Below are 24573 nucleotides of genomic sequence, written 5' to 3'. Positions count from 1 at the left end.
GTACCTCTCTTTCTTTATGTCGGGTACTTTTTGTTTTTTTAATTTTACTAAGCTGTATTCTGGAGGGGAAGAGAGCGCAATGCTCTGACTTGTTTGTTGCTTGTCCTTCTATAGGTCCCTAGAGCCAGACACGCATATAGTCAGACCTATCCTTGGCCCTGACACTGCTGTCTCGCTAATCTATCAGCAATGTGTAGAATTATATATGTCTACCTGTTAATACTGAACGTTTTTCAAGAAGGGGTTCTGATTGACATCATTTGAGGTGAAAAACATTCCCTCTGTGCACAATTATCCACTCTGCAATTTTTGTAATGTATGGCTCGGTCAAATCCCCTTCCTCTGCTCCCATAAGCAGTACATACAGCAGGGGTAAATAAACTATGGGAGAGTCATCCAAAATATGCCCTCTCATGCCTCAGGCCCCTGCACCATTCTGCACAGTAAAAACGAACTTATTGCAGGTGTCCTCCACCCACCTCGATATAGAATGGCCATCCATCCACCTCCTCCCTTTAACACCGTCCTCACTATTTATCTTCTCTTCCCCTCCCAAAAAATCAAAAACAAAATACGAGGTGCCCTCTCCCCCACATCATTCTCGGTGCCTCCCCTATATTCAGTCACGCTGACTCGCTCTCAGAAACACCAGCTTGGGCTGGAATTTACCTGTCAGTCATGGCCATCTGCAGACCGGCACCTGACATAGAAGGAAGATGGTGACGGCAGAGTGCCACCCATTCCCCACTGCGTCCTTCTACACGGGCAGTGCAGAGGCCCCCACGGCCCCCGATTTCCACATCCTGCCAGCCTTTCCAAGGTGGTGTTAACTGCCATGGAAAGGCTGGCGGATGGGGACTCCTAATCCCCAGGGCGGCACTGCAAGCAGGGCTGCCCTGGTGGATGTGAAACCACTGGGACCGCTAGGCTGCTGGCTTGCGGTAGCCTGGCGGTGTCGGTGGTCTGGGTCATAATGTGGCGGTCCCACCGCCAGCCTGTTGGCAGTGGGGCCGCCACCGCGAGTCTGCCGGTTATTGCGACCCCCAGACTCGGTATGAACACCTTGGAATCCAGTATTCATGGTACTGGCTCTCCCTGAGAGTCAAACAGAAGAGTGTTGATCGTTGCCCACTCCATTATAGCAAGTTGTGTATATTTATGACCATCCTTTGCTTTCCTACTTTGTCCTTTAGCTCAAATTTTTTAAGTAATTAACATGGATTGTCGTGAAACCATGACTCTAGTCTAACCAACTCTCTTTATGGTATTCAGGTAATTTTCTTCCATGTTCTTTTATTGCAGATTTGTTATCCACTAACCGCTCCACTATTTTCATTGGTCATCGTGGCTTCCTGGACTTCCGCTCGCTGTATGTGGATGAGTACCGCGACCGCATCTTCATTGGTGGTAGGGATGTTCTGTACTCACTGCGGCTGGACCAGAGCCAGACAGATGTCAAGGAGGTAACAAAGCATTCATTAAGAGTGCACAAAGAGTCACTGTCACATTTACACAAATGTAGATATAAATATAAATTGGCATATGCAACAGACGTCTGCCTTTTCTTTCTTCAACAGATAAACAAAGGCTTACACATACTCTCTCCTTTCTATTACACATTTTCAACACACTTAAGCACTTTTGCTTTTCTAATTTCCTTTTTCCCCATTCCTGCTCTCATTTCTTCATTCTTTTTTATAAACGTTATTTTTTTACCAAAGAAGGGTATGGAAGGCTCATTGTTACCTGGGGCAACTAATACAAGTGAATGCATTTGGATACTGATGTACATTTCTGCCTGAGGCTTTTCACTGCCTAACCCTATTAAGGTCATTATCACGCGTAACCGGAGTTAATCCTCAGTAGCACATCTTCTCATTTAGGCTCATTCCTGTTGGCATATTCGCCCTCATTAAAATATGACTAGTTGACGCCAGCGAAGTTTCCTTTGTCGCATAAAACAACTAAATTCACTGGGAAAAAAACGTTAATTAGGATTCAGTTAAGGTTGTATGGTTGGTGAGGGTTACTACTGGCTACAACAGAAAACCTAAAAAGAAAGCAACTTACACATTACAGTATATTTCTCTCAGAGACTGCATTCTCGCCTCAGTAGTGAAGGTTAAAAAAACGCTGGATAGTGAAAGTCGTTTTTCCATCCTAAATAAATGTACACCTCCGCCCATTCCCTCCATTTTCCAGCTGGCCCCGAAATTAGAAAAACACAGCACTGGATGCCTACTTTCAGTTAGACTAAGTTGGTGTAAATTGGTCAAAGGTTTATAAGGTTTTGGGGAGTTGTTTAAATTAGACATTGCCAAAGGCAATAGGTCTCACCTTTGATACCGGATGGCTTTGCTAAAGCCTTTTCGAGGTGCTAAACAGCATTGGTAAAAACCAATGCGTTTTCCCATGCTGTTTAGTATTGGCAACAAAATAAAGTTGTTGTGATGCAGACATGGTAAGCAGTCATGTCTACGGAATGTCGCAAGCATTATTTATTTTTTTCTTTTTAATTGTCTGGTCCAAGATGGTGGGTACCACTTACATCAGTGGGCAAGAGGGAGCAACATGTGGGCAAGGGGGAAACTCATGAAGGAGATAGAAACGTGTAAGGGAGACAGTTACACAGAGTGTAATGTTTGCCGGGAGCAAGCACTCAGTAGATAGAGGGAGCAACCAATAGGGACAGAGCAAGCTCATAGCTTTCGAACGGGCAGGTATTTGGCAGGAAAGAGGGGAGAGAAACACCAGGGAGAGAGATGGAAAACACATGCACTATCATTGAGTGCTTTACCAAACACTAGTTCCCGGAAAGTGTGTAGAGGAAGGATGGAAGCCAGCCAGTCAAGAGGTTGATAAAGAGGCTATGCTCCAGGAAAGGGACAGCAACAAGATGGACGAGGAAATGCATTGAATAAGAAGTAAGAAAATGAGAGTGACAATAAAGTCAACCCATGATAAGCAATGGACGGGCAGTAAACCCCTGTAAATTCTTTGTAACCCCACAATAGGAATTTAACATCCACACTATCTGGTAAGCTCGACCCTAAAAAGTCCTTTTTGGCTTTTGACATGAAAATACCCAACAGAAACTTCATCCATGAAAAACAGAAAAAGCTGCTGACTGAACGTATACCAAACCCAGTAGCCTATTAGAAAACAGTTTTAGTTGATGCCTTTGATTTGGTATATTTTTAATCCAGGGACTTTTATACCTATAACCAAAAATGTTAGTAAAAAGGGATATATGATGTAACTTTTCTCTGACTCAGGGAAAAGACTTCTCAGTGGACACTGCTTAGGTACCATGCCTTCTCATTGGTTGCAGGGTGCTTCCGCAAGTCTGATAATTTATTTATCCCTACCACCACCCTACCTTGCCAAGAGGCCAAAGATATTTTCCTCCCTCCTCAGCCTGTCACAAATTATATTTCACCGCACCTCGCCTAAGGGCTGGAGTAGACTGCTCGATCATCTTTCCACCCTCCACGCCTTGTCAACAACTGGGCAGAACTCCTGCTACGCCCGTCTCCACCCACAAATTATATTCCCTAAAGGCCGGGTGATCAGGCCCTGCATTCCACCCCCCCCTGCCCCAACCCCACTAACTGCGTATCCCCCCTGGCATTATTCAGGGTGCGTGTAGTTATCTGTTGGCTGCCCCGGTATGATCTTAAAAGGCGGGGCGTGGAAGTACAGTTACGTAGCATGTCACCGCTGAGTGTCATCTATAAAACATACACTTCAAGACCTCAAGTAAAAGCATTACAGTAAATAGCAATAGGTTCCCAGAACAACAAACAAATGAGTATGCTACCTTTTTAAATAGTCTTTCACCATGAATAAACATTGGGGATGTTATAATGGATAAATTATAATATGCTGTGGTACTTTGTGTGCGAAATAATATGAAACATTATAGATATCAGATGACGGAGAGTGAGTTAAGGGCCCTGTAATGACTCCTGTGAGCATCTCCATGTACATGACTCGTGCGAGACATCTGCAAGGGAGCAGTGAACAAGTAGGCGCGAGACCATATACCGAACAAAATACATATGTATAGCGCGAACTCGACCCGAGGGTATTAGAGCGCTTTACATGAGTACCAGTTATATTTAACAAGGGAACATTCATCCTTTTTTGCTTTCTAGGCATGGGGTGATTAAGTGATTTGCCCAGAATCACATTGTGTTGAGCCGACGCCAGGACTTACAACTGGTTCCCCAGTTGAAAGCCGGCAGCTCTTGCCTTACGCCACAATCTCTCCAAACTTAATGCTGCCCTCGAAATGTTCCACTTTGACCCTGTGACCATACGTAAGTATGAGCCCACTCTGGATCTGACGGTCAGGCTTTGAGTCTCTATCACCTGCCTAACCCATGTCTTAGATGTTCCACTGCTTACGCCATCACTGGGTATCCCAACATGTTAAAGTGACGTGAGCTCTAGTCCAGGCCAGGGAGGGAAGCAGTCGGTCCTAAACTCCTCCAAACTAACGCGAGACCACCCAAGCTAAGGCCATAAGGCAGTAGAGTCCCAGGGGGCTACAATCATCGTTTAAATAGTTTGTTTGTGGTCCGCGGGGAGCCCCTTCCTCCCCTCCAGGCAGCATCTGAAGGAATTCTGGGCTTTAAAAACAAACTTACTAATCACTCAGTGTTCACAGGCACGGGATAGGGTTACCAGCGGAGTGTTAGCGGTCTTGTGGGGAGAGAGTTGGACACCCCTGCATCTTTTCTGCGGATGAGGGAGAACGGAGGAGACAGGGGTTGTTTGGTTCGGTGGGAGAGATGAAGTGAAGGGAGATAAAATGTATATGTCTGGCAGTTAACACTTGATTGACAGGGAATCAGCAGCATTATTTGGAGGTCACATACCGTAAAAACGAGTGCTCGCAGTGTATTGAGGATGTTTGTACTCGTAGTCTCTCAGGAATGATATCTATCGACTGTGCCGTCTTGGCGCTTGTATACTTCTATGCCTTTGGATATTATGCACGTGATTGAGGTCAGTGCTTAATTTGTAAATAAAAACGTGCCGGTGCCCAAAGCTCTCCTCCGAAATACTCGGCTGCTGCAGTTACACGTGCGCCCAATGAATGCTGGGGCAACGTATTCAGAACGCCATCTCGGGCCTCTTTAATCCATTTACACCCACGCCCTGCCTCTTCAGCACACTTGCAGCTTTCTGCTTTCTTCCTTCCTGACTCTTTTTTTTCGTTTTCCTCATCTTCCCTCTTTCCCATGGGTGTGTTTTGCTCGCAGGAAATCCCTGATGCAGAAAACTAAGGCCTGGCCCTCAAAAATAAGTGCCGGTGCTCCGCACCGGAAACCACCGGCTCAAATTAAGCACGGTTTGAGGTGCTTTAAAGGAGCTGTGGCGAAGCAGCATGCTACAATTCAAAGTGTGGTGTGATAGGAATTGAGTTGTATTGGCAAAGCCATTTTGAGAATATTTATTTCTGACATCCTGGAAAATGTTTTATTCTTTTCTAGGGCGCAGTTGCAGAATTGTGTTGGTGCTGCACACCCAAACATTAGTTTTCTTTTTTTTTAGGTCAAAAAGACTTGTTGGGAACATGTCACTATAGCTGACCTGGAAAGTAATTCTGCCCATTGCTTTCCATTGGCTCTTTGTTTTGTCACTCTTATTTTTGGTGCTTTCTATTCAATAGTTTTATTTGTTTTAGCCTGTCTATCTAGTCTTTGTCCTTCCAGTGGAGCATTAGGTATTTACCGTCTCTCTGATATGCTTCTTTTATCCTTCCACGTGTGTCTGCTTTTCTGAAATTTCTTTATTTCTTTTCCTAAAAGCACTTCCTGAGAGTGTATGTGTCCCCCGTTCTCTATTTTTCCCTCTTCTCCGAGCAAATTTATTTTCATAACATTTGAAAAATGTAATTTTCCACATCTTTTTCCTTCACGCTGCTCTACATATGCTTTTAATTTTATACAGCTTCGCTCTTTTAGTTGCTCTTCCTCTCAGTTTACTTCCATGCTGCACTCTTTCTTGTTCATTCGCTTCCACCATCCTCCATGTTGCTGTGTCTCTGCCTGTCCTGCTCCCACACACCCCGTGTAGCTTCCCCTGCCCTCCTAATGCTTTCCTGACTTCTGTGATTCAACCCCGTGTTTTACTAACACCCCCCCCCCGTTATTTCACCCTTCGTGTTGCCTCCCCCACCTCTGTTCTTCCCGCACCATGTTCTTTCCCCCCAACCTCACGGATTGCTTTTTAAATTATTGATTACTAATCCAACTTGGATTCTTAAACAAAAAGAAAAACAAAGCTTTGTGTAATTTGTTTTAGGCATGTGATGCTTGGTACACGTGCCTACAAAATGACACAGCTGGCTACATAGGCTTTTTTTCTGTTTATTACCCACCCTGCATCAGGAATACTGTGCTGCTTTGCGAAAACCACTGGCAAACCTAAAAGGTCCAGAAGGTGAGACCTATTGGCTTTGTCAATACTCGTGTAGACAGCAAGGATTCTTCATGTTAACACTGTGGTGCAGTGGCAGGTTCTGAGGTGCCTTACTAGAGCTGTTTTAGGGTTTCGGTGTTGAATAATGGAGCTGATGCAGGTCAGAAGTTGGATACGTTGGAATTGTTTCAGAGGAGTTGTGCACATCTTAATACAATGGTGTTTGCTCTTTAGGTCTAGTGACAGCTTTAGCAGTTTGGCCTCCCTCTTGGTTAAAAAAAACATAATAAAAATACAGACATACAAGGATAGATACAAGCTTTTGCTTAGCTCTCTTCAAATATTGGTTTGTTCAAGTGTCATTCTCCTTTTTACTCCACCAACATACCATACCATACAGCATGTGGTAATGGGCCAGCCCAGCCCACTTCATCCATTTGCTGTCTTGCACTGTGAGTGACAGCATTTTCCCTGATCACATATGCAAAGTCACCTGAATAAGTATGGACTTCAGTACCAGGGCTGGTGTGCTTGGGCTGCTGGGCTTCTTCTTTACTTTTATACTTGTTATTATTGTTTTCAAATGCTTTTTTCCTATTCCATATGGTTGCACAAAATTAAATTTAAAAACGTATCAAATTTGCTAAGGTTGTACCTATTACTTGGCTAATGCTTGTTTTTTATGCTTGCCTCATTTATGAATGGCTGTATTGCTGAAACTTCCTGACTGTTTCTTTCACTTTTAGATTAATTGGCCTCCAGCAGCCGGTCAACGGGAGGAGTGTATCATGAAGGGGAAAGACCCTGTGGTAAGTGAGATTACCCTTCCCTACACCATTATATTCACCACCCACACAGGGTGAACAATGTAACCATGCCCACCAACTGAGCAGACTATGTCCATTTATTGCCATTGCGGTTAACATTAATATGCAGCAAAATTACTAATGTGGCATGGCTGAGAATTATCTGGTGCAATGACTCCAGACCGGCTCAGAATTATCTGGTGCAATGCCTCCAGACCTGATAAGTCCAGGCTCAGAGACATCGGGCCTGGGAGAATAGCTGCAGGAGAGGGGCTGAGGGCAGCAGCACTGCCTAGCCCCCATCCGCCTACGTCTGAATTCATTGCTCCCTTCGGTCATCAAAAGCTTGCCTTGAACCACTGCTTTGGATCAATGCCTTGAAAACCCTTTGGCCCAAATTTAAGAGGGCCTAGTGCCAACTATCACCACATTAGCTTAATTATTTTTTACACTAATGTAATGATAGTGTGGCAAAAACACAGCTCCATATTTACAAGATTGTGCCACTTTGTAAATCCTTGCACTACATTATGCCTGCACCAGGCATAATATATGCAAGGGGGCGTTGTCCCCATTATGGGGCCCGCAAAAATGGTGCAGTGGAATCTATGAGATTCCACTGTGACATTTTTTGTGGTATTTTTAACGTCAGCACAAAGCAAGCGTTAAAAGGAGGCACGCCATTATTTACAATGGGCCTCCGTGTACTTTGCAGGATTAGTGTAAATCCTGCAAAGTACAACAATAGTGTAAAAAATTATGACGCTATTGCTCCTTATCTGCGCCATGGTGTGCCATATGCTAAATGTGGCGCACACATGGTGGTGTTAGGGTGGGTGCATTAGACCGCAAGAAATGTGGCGCATCATTACATGAAGCGCCACTTTTCTTAAATCTGGGCCTTTGTGCCTGCCAGTTGTGTAACAAAGGCCCGTGCAGTGCTGGGGGGTGGTAGGGCTGTGCTCCAGGGTGGCCCCTCAGCACAATGCACTGTGCCCGGGCGGTAGGCCCCTGAATGGGGCCAGGGGGCCCCCTACAACGACTTTGCAGGGGGACCACTTAAGTTTCCTTACACCACTGGTGCCTACTTAGAGAAGGCGGTAAGTTATGCTTTCTAGGTGAAATGGTGAAAAAATGCGCAGTAAAACACCCGATAAATCTGTGTGCGTCATTTTCCCCACATATCGGAGAAAAAACTCATAATGGGCAGACTTTTCAGTGGCGATTCCATCCGATGAATTTAATTCAGGCCCTCCACTTCTATCCTGCAATGATAGGAAAAGCGGTGGTCGCCCTGCAAATGGTCTAAAATGAATGCAGAAATTTATAAGGTTTGCAAACTATTTCTGGAGCGCCTCTGTGCTCTGTTATTGCCTCTACTGTATCTGTAAAGTGGCACAGGAAAACATACACATTGTTTAAGGTCTATCATATACTTGAGCATGTGAAGGTAGTCTAATCACTAGTGCGGCCACACAAGTGCTGTCCTGTGAGACAGAAGCTTACGTCTCTGTCTCAACAAAAAAATCAGTGTAAATGTCCTGCGCTGAAGCAAGTGAACCAGCAATACAGTGACATGGAAGTTCACCGGGCAGCTCTCCAGGGCCAATACAGGAAATGTGAGCCTTAAACAATGGAAAGACCTTTTTCCTGCATTGTGCTGCTACTCTGTGGTGGCGTGGCCCTGCCTCAGAGGCAGGCCTCACATTGTCCCAATTCCCAGCTGGAAAGCAAGGACTGGCACATACCTCAGATAATGAGCCAGGACTATGGAAATGGAAGCTACTATCACAGTGTGAGCAACTCAGGGGCGCATGAATTTCCTGTTTTTGTCCCGGAGTATATGAATAAGGGACAGACGTGTCTGACTTTAGGGAGTTCACTCGCCGCGAGTCACACAACAGGGCTGGACCTGGATCCTTCAAATGTTAAAGGAGTTACCTACCAAGATTTAAATGCTCAGCTTGTACAAACTGATCAATACTGACACTAAACTATCCTAATACACATCTCTGCTGCTTGGCTTCGTCAGACAAGGAAACTGGGAGATAAAGAGATTTACAGAGGAAGCCTCCTGGTTGTAGGCCTGAACAAAATGTCCATTACACCGGCATAACCTTGTGCAATTTCAGAAATTCTGTATTACGCTTGTTACATGAAATTCCCAAAATTACGCTATTACACCATGTCATACAATGACACACCATTCATCGGAAAAATGTATTGTGAATGAAGGCAAGCGGCTGCTGTTTGCAGCTCTTGGGTTTTTTGCAGTATTATGTTCGCACAAAATGTACCACACAGGTGTGCATTTCACACTAAGGTATAGTGCCAAATGCGGTTTTCGATTTCATGCAAAATTTCTCTGCATTTTTCTGATATTTCGAGTAATTATGCAAAAGCACATCACACACATTTGCACAGTCTAGATCAATACTTGACAGATTAGCTACAGGTCATATGTCCCTCACTGTATTACAAAAAGCGACAAAAGTAAAATAATAATCTTCTGATATATTAAAAACTCTTAACTATTAAAATAATTATTTTATAGCAGCGTAGGGAGACTGAAACAGAAAAGCATTATGAGACTAATAGCTCCATCAGTTTAGGACTTAAAACACATGAACATCTCCAATAATTAATGATGTCTTATGCCCTCTATTCACACAGACAGAGTGTGCCAACTACATCCGTTTGTTGCACCCCTTCAACAGGACACACCTGCTGGCATGTGGCACTGGCGCCTTCCACCCAGTCTGCGCCTTCATCTACGTGGGGCATCGAGGAGAGGTAGGCAATAGCATACAAAACGGAGGGATACACGTGTATCAGAGTTTACAAGTCAGCATTCATTGATGATTGAAAGGAGTGTGAGGTTATGAATGAGTTACCTGAGGCAGTGAAAAGAGGTGCAGGAAGGTGCGAGGAAAGATATGTGATTATACAGAACAGGAAAACACCTTTTGTAAGAATATTGATTCAAAAAAGTCACGCAACAAAAAAAGTACTTTCCAATTCAATCATTTGTAATAAAATAATTGTCCATAAATCAGCACTAGTAGGAAGTGAGAGGAATGTGCATGTACCAGGAGAGGATGGTAAATTTGCAGGGATTGCTCTTTTATCTAACGGATGGCCTAACCTTCAAATTGTGTGCACACAGAGCCCACAGATGCAGCAAGAAACAGAAAAGACCAACTGAGTACTGGCACCTGAAAAATAACTATGTGTAGAGTTTACACCTTGGTTTAATCCATGAGGCTGCACAAAATCCGTAACAGTGATAGAAGGGGACTTCCACACAATAGTTCTGAGCACTGCAAAGATCACTCATCTATGATTATCGTTGTGACATGAGACACAACCCATAAGTCGATGCCAGCTGCATGCAGGCCGATCCATAATAAATCCACACACACCTTTGGAGGTAGGTATGGGTTTTGCCGTTGTTTTATCTTCAGAAGGGGCATTGTCAATCTCCTGCAGATGACAGATCAAGTTTTTAAGCAGGGCCTGATGGAAGGCAATCAGTGATGTACCTTCACAGAGGCCACTACTGAAAACACCAGCTCAGTTTCACATGCACAAGCAGTGTTTGAGCAGAAGTTTCTCATGGACGGTCTGCTGTGACATCCTGCCTCCATTGTTTGAATCCGGATTTACCTTTCTTTTTGTATCTAATATCCATGTACCTGTTACATCTGGAAGAAATACTGCATGTGCCTTTAGTTGCTTCGCTGGACCAGGTGAACATCCATAAACAGTGAAACCAGGTTTAGGAGAGGTTGTTGGTTTGTAGCAGATGATTAAAGAATCAGGGACTCGTGCTTTTTAACTGTAAAGCCACAAGAGAGATCCACCCACTCCTGGTTCAAATGTGCAGTCGCCCCTACTGGGATGGTGCATTTGCCTCTGTGTGTTTGTTGTGTGGCTGTTCTTAATTGTGAGGACATATTGTGTGGCAGACAAAATTAAAGTTTTCTGCCGCATGATTTAGATCATTCAAGTTTACCCTTCCCTCAGAGATTGGAAACCTTAGTAGTTTAAATCTTGCCTGGTTTATGACTTCGATTTTAATTCAGCCCAGAGACCTGCTCTAACTAAAATATCAGACCTAATTGGTTCAGCTGTAAGCAGTTGTTGAAGCTGCCTGGAAATAGGACAAACCCCACTGAAGAAGCACACACTGTGCTTATCTACTACACTTACTCCTGTTCATTTGAAGATTCACATTCCCTTACAAGGTTTCAAACACCTATGAAGGTGTGCCTTGCAGCAGGTGGTGGATATATTATTTTTTGAAGGAGACACACCTTCTCATTGGCCATAGCTTCCCATTGGTGCCCATTAGAGCTGTCTTTCCAGAGATGTTATGTACTGTTATTGTTTTTGTAAGTACATTAGCACAGTGCTCCTTGACCCTGAGAAGTAAACTTAAAAAGCATATAGCCTTAAAGACGGCCAAAAGAGGAAGGAATTCATTGTTAAAAAGTCATGTTTTGATTACTTTCCAAAACATGCCTTTGTTGGATTCCATTAGTTGAGCTCACGTTTGGACTACAAAATGAGCTCTGCAGTCAAAGCTCAGAGAAAGTTCAAGATTTTGAATTGCTGTATGCCTCAAGGCTAGGCTATGTAGGACACAGGAGAAGAGCTACAGCTAGGCCCTTTCTCGAAGTTGATATGTTGGGTGGACTCAGCGGAATGGCGCTGCCTTGAGATGGAAGACAAGCTCTTGGCTCTTTTATGTTATGTGTATTTATAAAGCGTGCTATTACCTAAGAGAGTATCCTGCACTGAGTAGGTGTTTATGCTTAGCTCTGCCTATAGTAGGTTGGGTAATTGAACAGCCAGGTCTTCAGCTTCTTGCAGAATTCAAGAAGAGAGGAGAATGTTCTGATGTGCAGTTGGAGACCGTTCCAAGCTTAAGGAGTGAAGTAAAAGATTGCTTGCCTTCCTCATCTGTTCCTGTGTATGCATGGGAAGTATGTCAGTAAGAGTCCAGCGTCGCGGAGGTGTCTACGTTGCTGGTGGAAGGAGATGCAAATGCTTAGATGTGGGAAGGTCCACATTGTGTAATGCCTTGGATGTGTGTGAGGAGTTTGTGTATCTTAAGCCAGTTGAGCTCCCTGAGCTGTGGTGTGGTGCAAGTTCTGTTTGTGAAAGTTTGAGGATTAGTCTGGCTGCTGAGTTCTGGATGGTTTGTAGTCTTTTAGTGAGCTTCCTGGCGATCCAGGTATAGAGGGTATTCATATAGTCCAACTTGCTGGTGACTAGGGCTAGAGTGACAGTTTTTCTAGTGTTGCTTGAGGGCCATTTGAAAGTCTTCCTCCGCATCTTTAAGGTGTGGAAGCAGGATGCAGTGTCAGTGCACACTTGTGCAGTCATGTCCAGTTTGCTGTTGATAATTATTCTGGGGTTCCTGGCATGGGTGTTTTTGTTGTTGTTGTGGGTCTGAGTTCAGTCACACACCAGTTGGGCTCCCTATGGTGAGGTGTTCTTACCGAAGATCCTACTTCTGTCTTGTCAGAGTTGAGCTTGAGACAGTTGTCTTTCATCCAATTAGTGACTTTGCTTATGCAGCCAGTGAACTTTTTTCTTATATTGGGGGTTTTGTATGAGAAGGGAGTGTGAGTTGCAGAAGAGGATGTTGATGTTGTGTGTGTGCATGATCTTGGCCAGAGGGATCATGTATGCCTTGAAGACAGTAGGACTGAGCTTTGTACATTCAGGCAGTCCGCAGATGAGTTTTCAGGTTCAGAGGATTAAGTTGCCAGGCTGACAGCTTGTGTTCTCTCCGTGAAGAAGGAGCAAATCCGGTGGAGATTTGGTCCTGGGATGCCAAACTCATACAGGTACCTCATGAGGATGGGGAGAATGATATCTGCAAAGTCTCCCATGTAAAGGATCATGCAGATGTCTTCTATGACAGCAATAAGTGCTGTTTCTTTAATGTGGTTGTGTTCCGAATCTGGACTCTGAGACGTCGAAGAGCTGGTGGATGCTGAGGTGGTTGTGAGGCATGGGTTGATTAGTTTCTCTAAGACATTTGCCAGGTATGAGAGGAGGAAGATGGGTCTGTAGTTGAAGTTGCTTTCAAAGTTGCTGTATATGGAGGTCATTTTGTTTCAGGAGAATTCCGAGAGCTTGTTGCATAGATCTTGTTAGTGGGTGATGTTGCTGAAGGTGACAGGAGGCACAGTGAAATCTCTGATAATGGCTGCTGTTAATGCCAGCGTTGATGCAGCCTGCAAGAGTTGTGCACTTGTTGTTTCATGTCTGCTGATGACAGCATCATAGAGCTAATTTGAAGATTCTTTATCTGTGGTGTCTACACTTGTTCTACATTTGTGCTCCAGTTGCTTGCAGTGGTGTTTTGTCAGCCTGAGTTTCTCTGTGTACGAAGTAGACAGTGGTCAGGCTCTCGCTGTTGGGTTGTGCTTGAGGGGTGCCAGGGTGCCGGTACATGCTCTGACCCAGCTGTTGAGGTTTGTGACAGCTTTCAGCAAGTTGCTGATGTGCTCAAGCTGGTGCATGGAGAGGACGAAAGCCCACACCTCTTCTGCAATGCTTTGAAAGCTGCAACAGGCAATTCCCATCCTGGTAGCTCTGAGGTGGTGCAGGATGGGTATGCTAAAACCGATGAGAGTGTGGTCTGTCCAGTTCATGGTTGCCAGCTTGTAGACTGTGCTGTTGCTGATTAAGGAGAAAATTGGGTCCTATAGGTGTCTAGCGGTGTCAGTGGGTTCAGTAACGTGTTGGGTGAGGCCAAGGTTTCTGAAGTTTTTTAAAGTTCATAGAATTTGGGTTGGTGCGTTCTTTTAAGTGGCAGTTGATGTCCCTGAAAAGGATGAAGGTGTTGGCGTTTATATGAGGTGTGACAAAGTCTGTGATGTCACTGGTGAAATTGGTGTATGGTCCTTGTGTTCTGTATATGAGAGTTCTGCCCCAGGAGAACTTGGCCGTGATCCATATCTTGAATGTGAGTATTTCATGTTGCCTATAGGGGTGTCTCTTTAAGTGGTGCAGCTGATGGTATCTTTAAATATGATGGCTATTCCACCTTCGTTTTTGTGCTGATGGTCTTGCCTGATGATCGTATAGCCGACAAGAATGGCTGTAGCAATGTCTAGTGCAGAGGTTTGGTTTACCCATGTTTCTGTAAGGAAGAACAGGTCCGGAGCATGGTTGTGCAGTAAGTCCCATATCTCTGTGGTGTGTTTGGTGAGCAATTGGGGGTTGAGAAGCATTCGTATGTCCGTAGTGTTCGATCTGTGTGAGCATGAGCAGGTGTCTGGTTTGTGTGTGAGCAAGAAGGGCTTTGGGTGCTCTTGGTGCAGGAGTGGTGGATATAAGGTGTGGCAAAGTGCATGAGTACTTGTAGGAGGTGAATGGGAACACTCATTCTCTGTTGTGTGGTGCGGCACAACTATTGCAAGTGGTGGCCGGGGTTGAGAGCACAGAGAAGTGCAGAGGGGTAACAATGGGTAGGGGAGATCCAGGGCTTCTGGCGCTGGGCATGGTCCAGGCTCAGACAGGCACAGACGTTCTTGCCTTTGGCACACCAGTGGCATTCCTACTGCACGCACCCACTGCAACAGCCAATAAGTGGGCCCTGGGAGGGGGAGGAGCACAGGGTGCCGTGGGCAGAAAAACAGTGATGTCACTTCCTGTGCTGATGCATGATGCAAACTCCCACTGATGTCACTTCCTGTACAGCTGCATGATGGAAAATGAATTCCTCTTGCTTGCTTATTCTTTTAAAGACGGCTTTGGCAGGGAACCAGCGATGCCACTTACTGTGTAGACAGATGATGGGAAATCCAGTGATGTCACTTCCTGTGCAAATGGGTGATGGGAATGAGGGCTGGATTGTTCCCATGGGGAACAGGGTCGAGACTGATTTGCATATGGCTGGGTCCAAACTGGAATTTCATGGTGAGCAAAAAAACAACTGATGGATTAAACCCAGATCTGTGACTGGGGGTGAATGTTTGATTTGGTCTACATTCCGTCTGTCAACTGTTCTTTTTGCATTTGTCGCCCCAAGTGGGAAGGGTATGCCCAGACGTGGTCCCGTCCTCACTATGCCACCAGATGCAAGCAAGCCTAGCTGAAGAGGGGTGATACCCCGAACCTGCCTCTTTATTTGTGGGTTGTGGTCCTCTTAAATTTGGGTGGAGGGTTGTTGTGGTAGGGCACACTATTGCTTCAGCACTAACAGACTCACTGAGCCATCCTGCTTGAAGATAGAGCTTGAGAGGGAACAGACACAGTCCGCAGATGTATTACAGCATAAGGCATCCATTGTTAACAACTCTGACTAGAATGACTTTAATATCTGGACCAGTTTCCGAGGTCTACCGAGGACAAGATACTGAACTGTATGGGCAGACATTACAATGTGTGTGGTTAAGTTCTTTGATGGCCAGGCTACGGTTCTTTGTATCCTTTCTCTCCCTCTTCTCATCTTATCCCCTCTTTTGATTTGTCTGTCTTACTCTCTCTCCTTCAGAATTTCTCTACGACCTTATGTTCCTCTTTCTCTCCGTCTTCTTTCTCAATATACATCTCTTTTTCTATCTTTTTTTCTCTCTCTCTCTCCGTTCCTCCGCTCTCCCCCTTTTTCCACATTTTTCTTTTGCGTGCTGTTGCCTCTCCTCTCCTTTCCCCAGTGCTAAATGATCTCCGACCCTTCATCGTTTATAAACTGAAAGAATTCGGTACTCACAATGTCTTTGTGTCTGCCTAGTACCGCAACGCGTCTCCAATATATATATTTGGTCTATGATCTATGAAGTGGTCGTTTCTTCAAAATGCCACTCGTCGCTTGGGCCTGGCCTTTCGACTCCGGGCAGCACTGCCTGCACAGAGAGCTAATTGTTGTGCCCATAGTTGCGGCAGCTCCGAGACACCAAACACAGGCTTGCCGTGACCGTGGACACTGGTTAAGAACGCACGCAATCTGTGGGCTCATCTGTCAAGTTGTTAAAAGAGGAGACCGACGGTCAGTGACCGCCCCTGACAGGAAATGTCGTCACCATTTAATTGCCAAGAACACAAAGGGAGAGGCGAAGAATCTTTATTACAGTGCGCTTCTGCCCTCACTGATGTCTCAAAGCTGCAAGTTTATCTACCATTGACCTTTCACCTTTGGTGACCTTCAACCTCGCTAATAAAAGCTGTCACAGGTCCCATTGAGCCCCTTGGCCCAGCCACACACGTTGAAGCTGGGAGGTAATCTCCCTCCACCCAGCACCACCTGCTGCACCGCAGCTTGAAGCTGATGGAGAATTTCCAATCGCTTTGTGTGTCATGAGGCTCAAAACACGATCTATGGGCATGAGTAAAATAATACCTTGGCATACACCATAGCAACCTAATTGTTTTATCCCATTTCTGTGACAGTAATTAATTGCAACATATTTGTCTACACTGTTTTATGATCTCAGTTCCTGATATTCTCTTGGAATTTCTGGAAAAAACAAACATAAGAACTACATCAGGAAATTCAAAATATTCAAAATGGCTGCCGTTCACAGAGTGTACGACACCACGCAGAATAATTGTATTCTATTTGCCTTATATTTTCTATCTTGCTGGGTTTGGGGTTTGATGAGGTTACTGTTTTGTGTGCTTAGATAGAAGGAGCGTCACTGGAGTGTACTGACATAGGCAGGTTCTACGTGCCTCTATGTCCTGAGGGACTGAGAGTTGACAGTTGAGCCTCAGTGTTGGAGATGGGCGGAGGACCCTTTTCCTGTACTGCTATTTACTAAATAAAAGAAGGTCTTTGGATTCCTGTGTGGAGCATTATTATATTTTACCTGAGGAAGGAGGTCATTTCAGTTATCCCCTTGAAATCAACTTTTCAAAGATTGTCCCCAGTTACTTCCTTCTTTACCAACGCTCTTGTCCTGCTGCTTGATTTCATGTCCATCAGTCACTCCTTCTCCCCTATCCACACCCACTGTGCTCCTGATCTGTGCACTCTCCTCCCGTTTCCATTACCTAACTCATACTTAGTCCTATCTTTTTCTTCCCACCTTTCTACGTAACCCGTTTCCTTTTCACCTTACCTGTTGTTTCCTGCTTGCTCCAGTCTCTGTTCTCCATTAACCCCCTTCCTCTCTTACTGCTTTCTGTTTACATTCAGGATAGAAATCGAAAACAGAATACTAAAAACCTAACCTCTCTGTTGTTTCCTCTATATCCCTACTTAAAAATTATGCACACTTACAATTTCTATATCCTTAGGATTGTTGGAAGTTTTTGTGTTCTTGACAGACAATTGTTCCTATCAAGTGATTTTTCACCAGGATTGACTTTCACCAGCCTGGCTTTATTACCCTGCCACTCAGCAGCTTTTCTTCTAAACATTAATGTTCACCGTGTTTGCCTATTGTATATATTCCGAATATAGATCATATCTTGCTAATTGCAGTGCTAGGATACTTGCAGAAAAAGATAAAGTAATGTTATCTAAAAATCTAATTTGGGTTATGTTTGAAGTGTGAAATTTCAGATTACACCCTCAGAATTGGACAGAATTCATGAGCTGGCACATGGAGAAGATTTGATAATTAGTCCACCTTTTGCAAAAATTATCTAGCAAAAACGTTTTGTGGGGGAAAACTCTCCCACAACACGTGGATTTCTGAGATATATCTTTTCATCAAAACTAGTGTAAAATGAATAATCATAAAAATGGTTATCTGCTGTTTTTTTCAAGCCTTTTTTCATCTCACACATTTAATACAAAAAATGAAGGCTTTGGGGACTTTCTCAAAGTTTGCAAAAATAACCACAACATTTAACAGGGTGTGCAGAATTAAATTCCCAGAATTTGGTATACATCAATATAGATTCTTAAATGTTTGAAATTAGGAATTTAGTTACCGGATAGAGGCAGATCCAGAAATGGGTTACCCAAAAGTGGAACTTTTCCTACAAATGTAATGTATGTCAACTTCTTGTATGACAGTGAAAGCTAAGTCAAAACATAAATTTGATTTGTCAGGCTAAGTTTTTGTCACTGATGCTTTTTTCAATGTAAACTTTGAACTTACAAGTTACAGCAAATTATTTAGCTGACCACGGAAAATTGTAGCATGCAGTCACAAACCATTAATACATCTCATTGCAAATAGGAGAGGCCACCCTTTTCATGCTCACTCCTAGCTACAATTCAGAATGTGTTTTCAAACCCTTTTTTAAGAAACGCAAAAGGTGTTTAGTAACCAGTAAGAACACATTTGCATTCACAAACACAGAATTTGTTATAATTGCAGTGTTTTTAAACTTAAAATGTCTTTCTACCTAAGGTGATTACTTGCTTGCGCATGAGCACTGAGTAAGCTATTTCTGTTCACTATAAGTGCAGTTTGCCATCATCCCTCTTCACAACTTGGAAATTGCTTTTTCCCCAGCAGCACGTGTTCACCCTGGATCCTGGGAATGTGGAAAGTGGGCGTGGCAAGTGTCCACACGACCCCAATCGGCCATTTGCCAGCACTTTCATTGGTGAGTACTCTTTAAGAGGTACTGAACACCATTCCAGGATCTCTTACAGTTCTTAGGATATGTATCCAGTATCCATTCCAGTATAGCTTTTGTCCTTTGTATTAGTCTGCATTCCTGAGTCATTTCCATGAGATACAGAAATAGATTTCTGCTTCCTGTCCTTCTTCCAACACTTAAACAAAATGTCAATTTTGGAAGTCATAGATAGTCACTTCAGGTTTGTCTACTAGGACCTGCAACTAGATTTGTTCCAAAAGGGAAATACATTCAGTCCCATTTCTTCTCCCAGTTATAGTGAGCACAACCCATTTCAAAGGGGTCAGAAATGAATGGTGTCCAGGTTTTTTTTCCATAAAGATACATGTTTGTGATAGTCAGTGATATCCCAAGGTATAATTTCTAAGCAATTTCTAGGGATGGGAGGAACTAGTGGAATTCTGCGGGGTTACATAAAAACTCCCCGAAATTTTGTGGAATTCCGCTAAAGGGCAGAAATAGGAACGTCACACTGTTTGCACTGTGATTTAGCGCTGGTAGCACATTCCACGCTGAAAACTCTGTGTGAATAGCACCATATGGTGCGTCAGATAGCACAACTACTCGAGTTGATTTTGCTGCTGTTTGAGCAGCATTCTTCTGACAGTGAATGGTCGAAACCACCTGCAGTTGAAAAATCGCACCGAATGACCTCCTAGCGACTGCAAGAAAATATTTCACCACACAGGAATTGGTGAAATTTGGACAGAATTCTGCATTTCAAGAATAACACAAAGTTGCCAAAATTCTCCCAATTCCGCAGGTTGAAGGGAATATTCTACCCACCCCTGACAATTTTATCAAATCTAGAATACCATATCATGCCTTCAACATCTCATCCAAATTATCATTATACTGTTTGTCTGATACATTTTCATTCCCTGCAGGTGGAGAGCTCTACACTGGGCTAACTGCAGACTTCCTGGGACGGGACCCTGTCATATTCCGCAGCCTTGGCAGCCGCATGTCTCTTAGAACAGACACTGACCAGCGCCTTCTTCATGGTGGGTTTCTTTCCTTCTCATCTCTGTGCACGTGTGTTGTGTCATTGTTGTTTTGTTCCTTTAAGACCTTACTTGGTTGAAAATTGTGTGTGTGCATTTGTTTATGTGTGTGCCATTTCTGATCAAGAGTCCCATGGCTAACATGGGTCACTGGGCCAAATGGTAACAATCAGGCATTTTACTGCTGGCGTCGTGGAGCTTCGGCTTACTGTTGAACCCAAACCCCTTCAGCACTTGACCCTCAGAGTAATGAAGTTGAGTAGTCCAAGACTTACTCAGGGAAGTGGTGTGGAGTAGAAGCTGAGAATTCAGTGGAATATGTAAGGATGAATAATTAAGTATCTAGCTAGTCTTGTAACTTAAAGAAAAAGCTATTTACTCCTGATACGTAATGCATGTACATAAAAGTTTGAAGGCTTCGATACTGGATACACTTGGTAATGATCTTGTTTCTTATACGTGGGACACAGCTGATGCTAGATTTGGGTTGAACTCTTCTGAACTCAGCATTGGTCCCGTTGGATGAGAAATGGTGAGCCTTCTTGTTTTCTGAGCCTGTCTTCTTGAGTGTTAATGGTTCAATATCAATCAATCAAAGCATTTGTAAAGGGCACCACTCACCCGTGAGGGTCTCAAGGTGCTGGGGGGGGGACAGAGGGAGTGCTGCTACTGCTCGAACAGCCATGTCTTGAGGTGTCTCCTGAAGGTTAGTAGGTCCTGTGTCTGTCGCAGGTGGATAGAAAGAGTGTTCCATGTCTTGGCAGCGAGGTGGGAGAACGATCTGCCACCGGCGGTCATTCTGTGGATGCGTGGGATGGTGGCGAGGCCAAGGACAGCAGAGCAAAGTTGTCTGGTCGGGGTGTAGAAGGAGAGATGTCTGTTGAGATATTCTGGTCCGGTGTTGTGCAGTGCTTTGTGAGCGTGGGTAAGGAGTTTGAACGTGATTCTCTTGTTGACGGGGAGCTGTGCAGGTCTCTCAGGTGGGCTGTGATGTAGCTGTGGTGGGTGGATGTCCAGGATGAGGCTTGCAGAGGCATTCTGTATGCATTGCAGTCTTTTCTGGAGCTTGGCCGTGGTGCCTGCGTAGAGGGCTTGGGTGACTGTCCTTCTGGTTCCAGTGAGGATCCATATGTAGATCTTCTGAAGCATGCAGAGGCTTTTCAAGCAGGAGGAAGAGACGGCGTTGACTTGCTGGGTCATTAATAGCAATTAGTCCAGGATGAACCCCAGGCTGCGTGTGTGGTCGGTAGGTGTCGGTGCAGTTCCCATTGTGGCAGGCCACCGGGAGTCGTCCCAGGCAGAGGGGGTGGCGGCCAGGATGAGGACCTCAGTTTTGTCAGAATTCAGCTCAATGGCAGCTGTTTTCATCCATTCGGCGATGGCCTTCATTCCTTCGTGGAGGTTGGTTTTGGCGGTGATGGGTTCCCTGGCAAGGGAGAGGATCAGTTGGGTGTCATTGGCGTATGAGACAATTTTGAGGTTTTGTGATCAGACGATGTTTGTGAGCGGAGCCATGTAAACGTTAAAGAGGGTCGGGCTGAGGGACTCTCTGGGCTTTGCCGGTGAGGAAGGAGGTGATCCAGTCCAGGGCTCTGTCGCGAATCCCTGCGTAGTTTTGAGCAAGTTGTGTTCAAAAGTTCTCCCAGAACTGACCTTTTCCTTCCCACTGTACCTTTCTTATGTTCGATTTCTCTGTCATTTGATGATTTGACTTGCCATTGGCTGCTGGGGCGAAAGCCGCATTTCTCTTAATCTGTTCTGGCTAACCCCACTATGGCCTATGATGTGCATGGCCAGAGGCATCACTGGATCTGGCTATGGTCAGGAAAATCCTCATTGAGGAAACTTCTTTGGGCTAAAAAAAGCCCACCAACCAAATAAGTAGGGAGCCCACCCTAGGTCACAGTCTTGATTAAGACAAAAGCTGAAGCCACCATAATTCATGGTGGGTGATCTTATTTCTAACACCAGACTTCTGAGACACTCACTTGGATTCTGCTGCAGTGACCACCAATAGCAGTTGCAAATTTGGTCCCAAGCCATCATAGGTGCTACGTGTTTCATAGACAAGGCTGCAATATGCATTTGCTTTTATGTGAGCGCTCTGTCATTACAGGCACTGTGGCTTCTCAGCATGCCCCAGGGACACCAGTCTCAATGTCTCACCACACAGTTTGGCAATATAGATCTATCCTTGAAATGTAGCAGTCAGCTTCCAGTTCTTCCTGCCTCAAAGTCTCACGGTCCTCTGGTAGCATCTTTCTTCTCCATGGGTACCTCCACCCCATCTTCTCAGCAAATCAGTCAGCTTCTTACCTCAAGGCAGGCTCAAAGTGGCATTTCTCCTGGTTGCAGAACTTTTTCCTAGTTACTCCTTTTCAAAAGGGCAAAGAGGACTTGGCAGTCAGTGACGACAACTTTGACACACAGTTACTTCTCTATCTCCACAACTGTGAGATCCTGGTGGCAAAATCTTGGTAATCTGGGTGACAATTCCTGTACCATAACCATAGCAGGTTTGCAGACATAGTTTGTGTGTTCCATAGGTCCAGCTGAGGGACTTGTTTAAGGCTGTTCATGTTTTTTGCAAACTCTTCCATGATTGGTGCAGACATAGGCCCTCATTATGAACACGGCGGTAAAAAACGCTGTGTTCATGCTGGCGGTCTTCCCAGTGACCGCCAGCTCCCCCGTATCCCCGCCGGCCGTATAATGTACATTCCTCTGGGCCGGTGGGCGGAAACCTTGTTTCCGCCCGCCGGTCCAGAGGAATGCCTGGCCGGGTGGAGCCTCCGCCAATGCCTCTGTGCGGCGGGTGCAGCTGCACCCGTCGCGCAGATCACTACTAGTAAATCGGGCAGTGACATGCGCGATGGGGCACTGCACATGCCAAGTGCATGGGCATTGCAGGGGGCCCCAGGGGTGCCCCGGTGCACCCCTTCCGCCAGCCTTTCCCTGGCGGGGAAGCCCGCCAGGGAATGGCTGGGGGATTTGGGATCATTATCCGAGGGGCAGCAGTGTCGGATAATGATGCCGTACACCACCAGACTGCCTGGGCGGCCCTCATTGGCTTCATTATGTGGTGGTGTGGGCCGCCATGCCGGCTGGCGGGATTTCCCGCCACCGCCGGCATGGTGGCGCACACAGCCATGTTCATAATGAGGGCCATAGACTTTCACTTATCTGCAGGAGAGTGGGGTGGAGTTGGGAGTCTCTAGGAGAGCCTTCTAATTTAACTATCTTTCATACATTTGAGGAGTAACACGTCTAGTGAGCAATGAGGCAGAAAGGGACATGAGGTCTACACTTCAACTGTGCCTTCTATCTCCTATTCTCCACACCCTAGAGACTGTTAAACTGTGAATGACCTGAGGAAGGCTGGAGAGTAGCCCTGCCATTCACAGTGGCAGGTGGTGGTCTTGCCAAGCTCCAACCTATGTACCACTCTGCTTCATGAAATCAAAATGGATTCTTAGGTTGCTACCACCTATATGGCACTTCTTTGCCACAAACAATCTAGCATGAACAGCCTTAAACAGGTCCCACAGCTGGACCTATGGTATACACAAACTCTGTCTGCAAACCTGGTATAGGTATGGGACAGGAATTATCGGCCAGATTTACAAGTTTTGCTAAGATTGACAAGTAGATGTCACACCAGCCAGCAGCACTTTCACTACTGTCTTCTGCTAATGCTCAGAGTGGGAGCACCATCTTGATGTTCAATCACATCAGCACATGTCTGGACAATTCCAGGAGGCTCATTCCTCATCAAAACATTTGCATCGGCATATGTTGAGACCTTGTTCGTGAGAATTAACACTCCTCCACCTCCATTCCCATCAGTGCCTTAATACTGGATTAGCAATGATCTATGATCTATAAAGACCACTCATGGAATTCATTACTATGCAAACATTTTCTCTAACTATCCAGTGATACTACCCTTCCCAGGTCACTCAGATATAACTGAAACTCTTTCATCATAGCCATGACTGCAAGGTCTGGGTCTTCCAAACAAGACACCAGCTCTCTAGGCCCATATTAAAATCAAACTGGTTCCATGCATCAGATCATGTAGCAAAGAGTAGAGATGCAGGCCTTATTAACAAATCCACTGCACCTTCCCATCAGTAAGTCAGAGGTCATAATCATGTATTAGGAAATAGCCTATTGAAGCCAGTCACTGTGTTTCAGTATGTCTGTATCTCTCACATTCAGGAAACAACAGTTTTCCTTTTCATTCAGCACTCCATGAACGTTCCTGCATTTTCTTGTTCTCTCCCTTAGGTGCTGCTTCCCTCTTCAACATCTGCCCCACCAGCTCTCAGTTTTGGTCTGCACCCCTCCTGCCTGTACAATCACAGCAATAGGCATATTTTTGCAAGGGTAGGAAGAAAGAGCAGACATTATAGGTTATTTTGTTTAATATCCTGCATACTAAATATTGCATGAAAGCACAGGCCTTGTACACAAAGCGTTTTATGGCTATGGGGCAGGAGACAGCTGCTGCACTCAGCTAGTGTTTGAGACAGAAGTTGTATTTAGCATGACGGAAAAGGAAGTTCTTCTCCTGGAGGCTGATAAATCTACTCATTAGGTTACTGCAGAGGACCAAATTGCTGAGGATTTGTTTCAGTTCTGAGTCCTGTGGAAAGTAAATTGGCAAGTGTTTCTTATAAATTCTCTGCAGAGTTTACTGAGTTAAAAATAGTTAAAAATGAACCATGGATTCAATTTACAGTTTTGATCACAATCCACAGCTTTGA

At 44.9% G+C, this 24573-nt stretch overlaps 1 protein-coding gene across 2 annotated transcripts in view; it reads left to right on the top strand.

Moving 5' to 3' along the window:
- SEMA3G (semaphorin 3G) overlaps positions 1–24573 on the top strand; it is a 132755-nt gene that overhangs the window by 86744 nt on the left and 21438 nt on the right. Inside the window, exons 2-6 of one of the 2 annotated variants that reach the window (XM_069206740.1) lie at positions 1303–1463; positions 7179–7241; positions 9912–10031; positions 18674–18764; positions 19688–19804. In XM_069206740.1, the coding sequence (XP_069062841.1) occupies positions 1303–1463; positions 7179–7241; positions 9912–10031; positions 18674–18764; positions 19688–19804 (552 nt within the window). Of the gene's footprint in view, positions 1–1302; positions 1464–7178; positions 7242–9911; positions 10032–18670; positions 18765–19687; positions 19805–24573 lie in introns of both variants that reach the window. The other variant, XM_069206739.1, reaches the window with a different exon arrangement.

The sequence above is a fragment of the Pleurodeles waltl genome, chromosome 9, assembly GCF_031143425.1.
Source record: "Pleurodeles waltl isolate 20211129_DDA chromosome 9, aPleWal1.hap1.20221129, whole genome shotgun sequence".
In the NCBI taxonomy this organism is placed as follows: Eukaryota; Metazoa; Chordata; class Amphibia; order Caudata; family Salamandridae; genus Pleurodeles; species Pleurodeles waltl.
The sequence above is the reverse complement of the archived record's forward strand: the minus strand, read 5'-3'. Positions and strand labels throughout refer to the sequence as shown.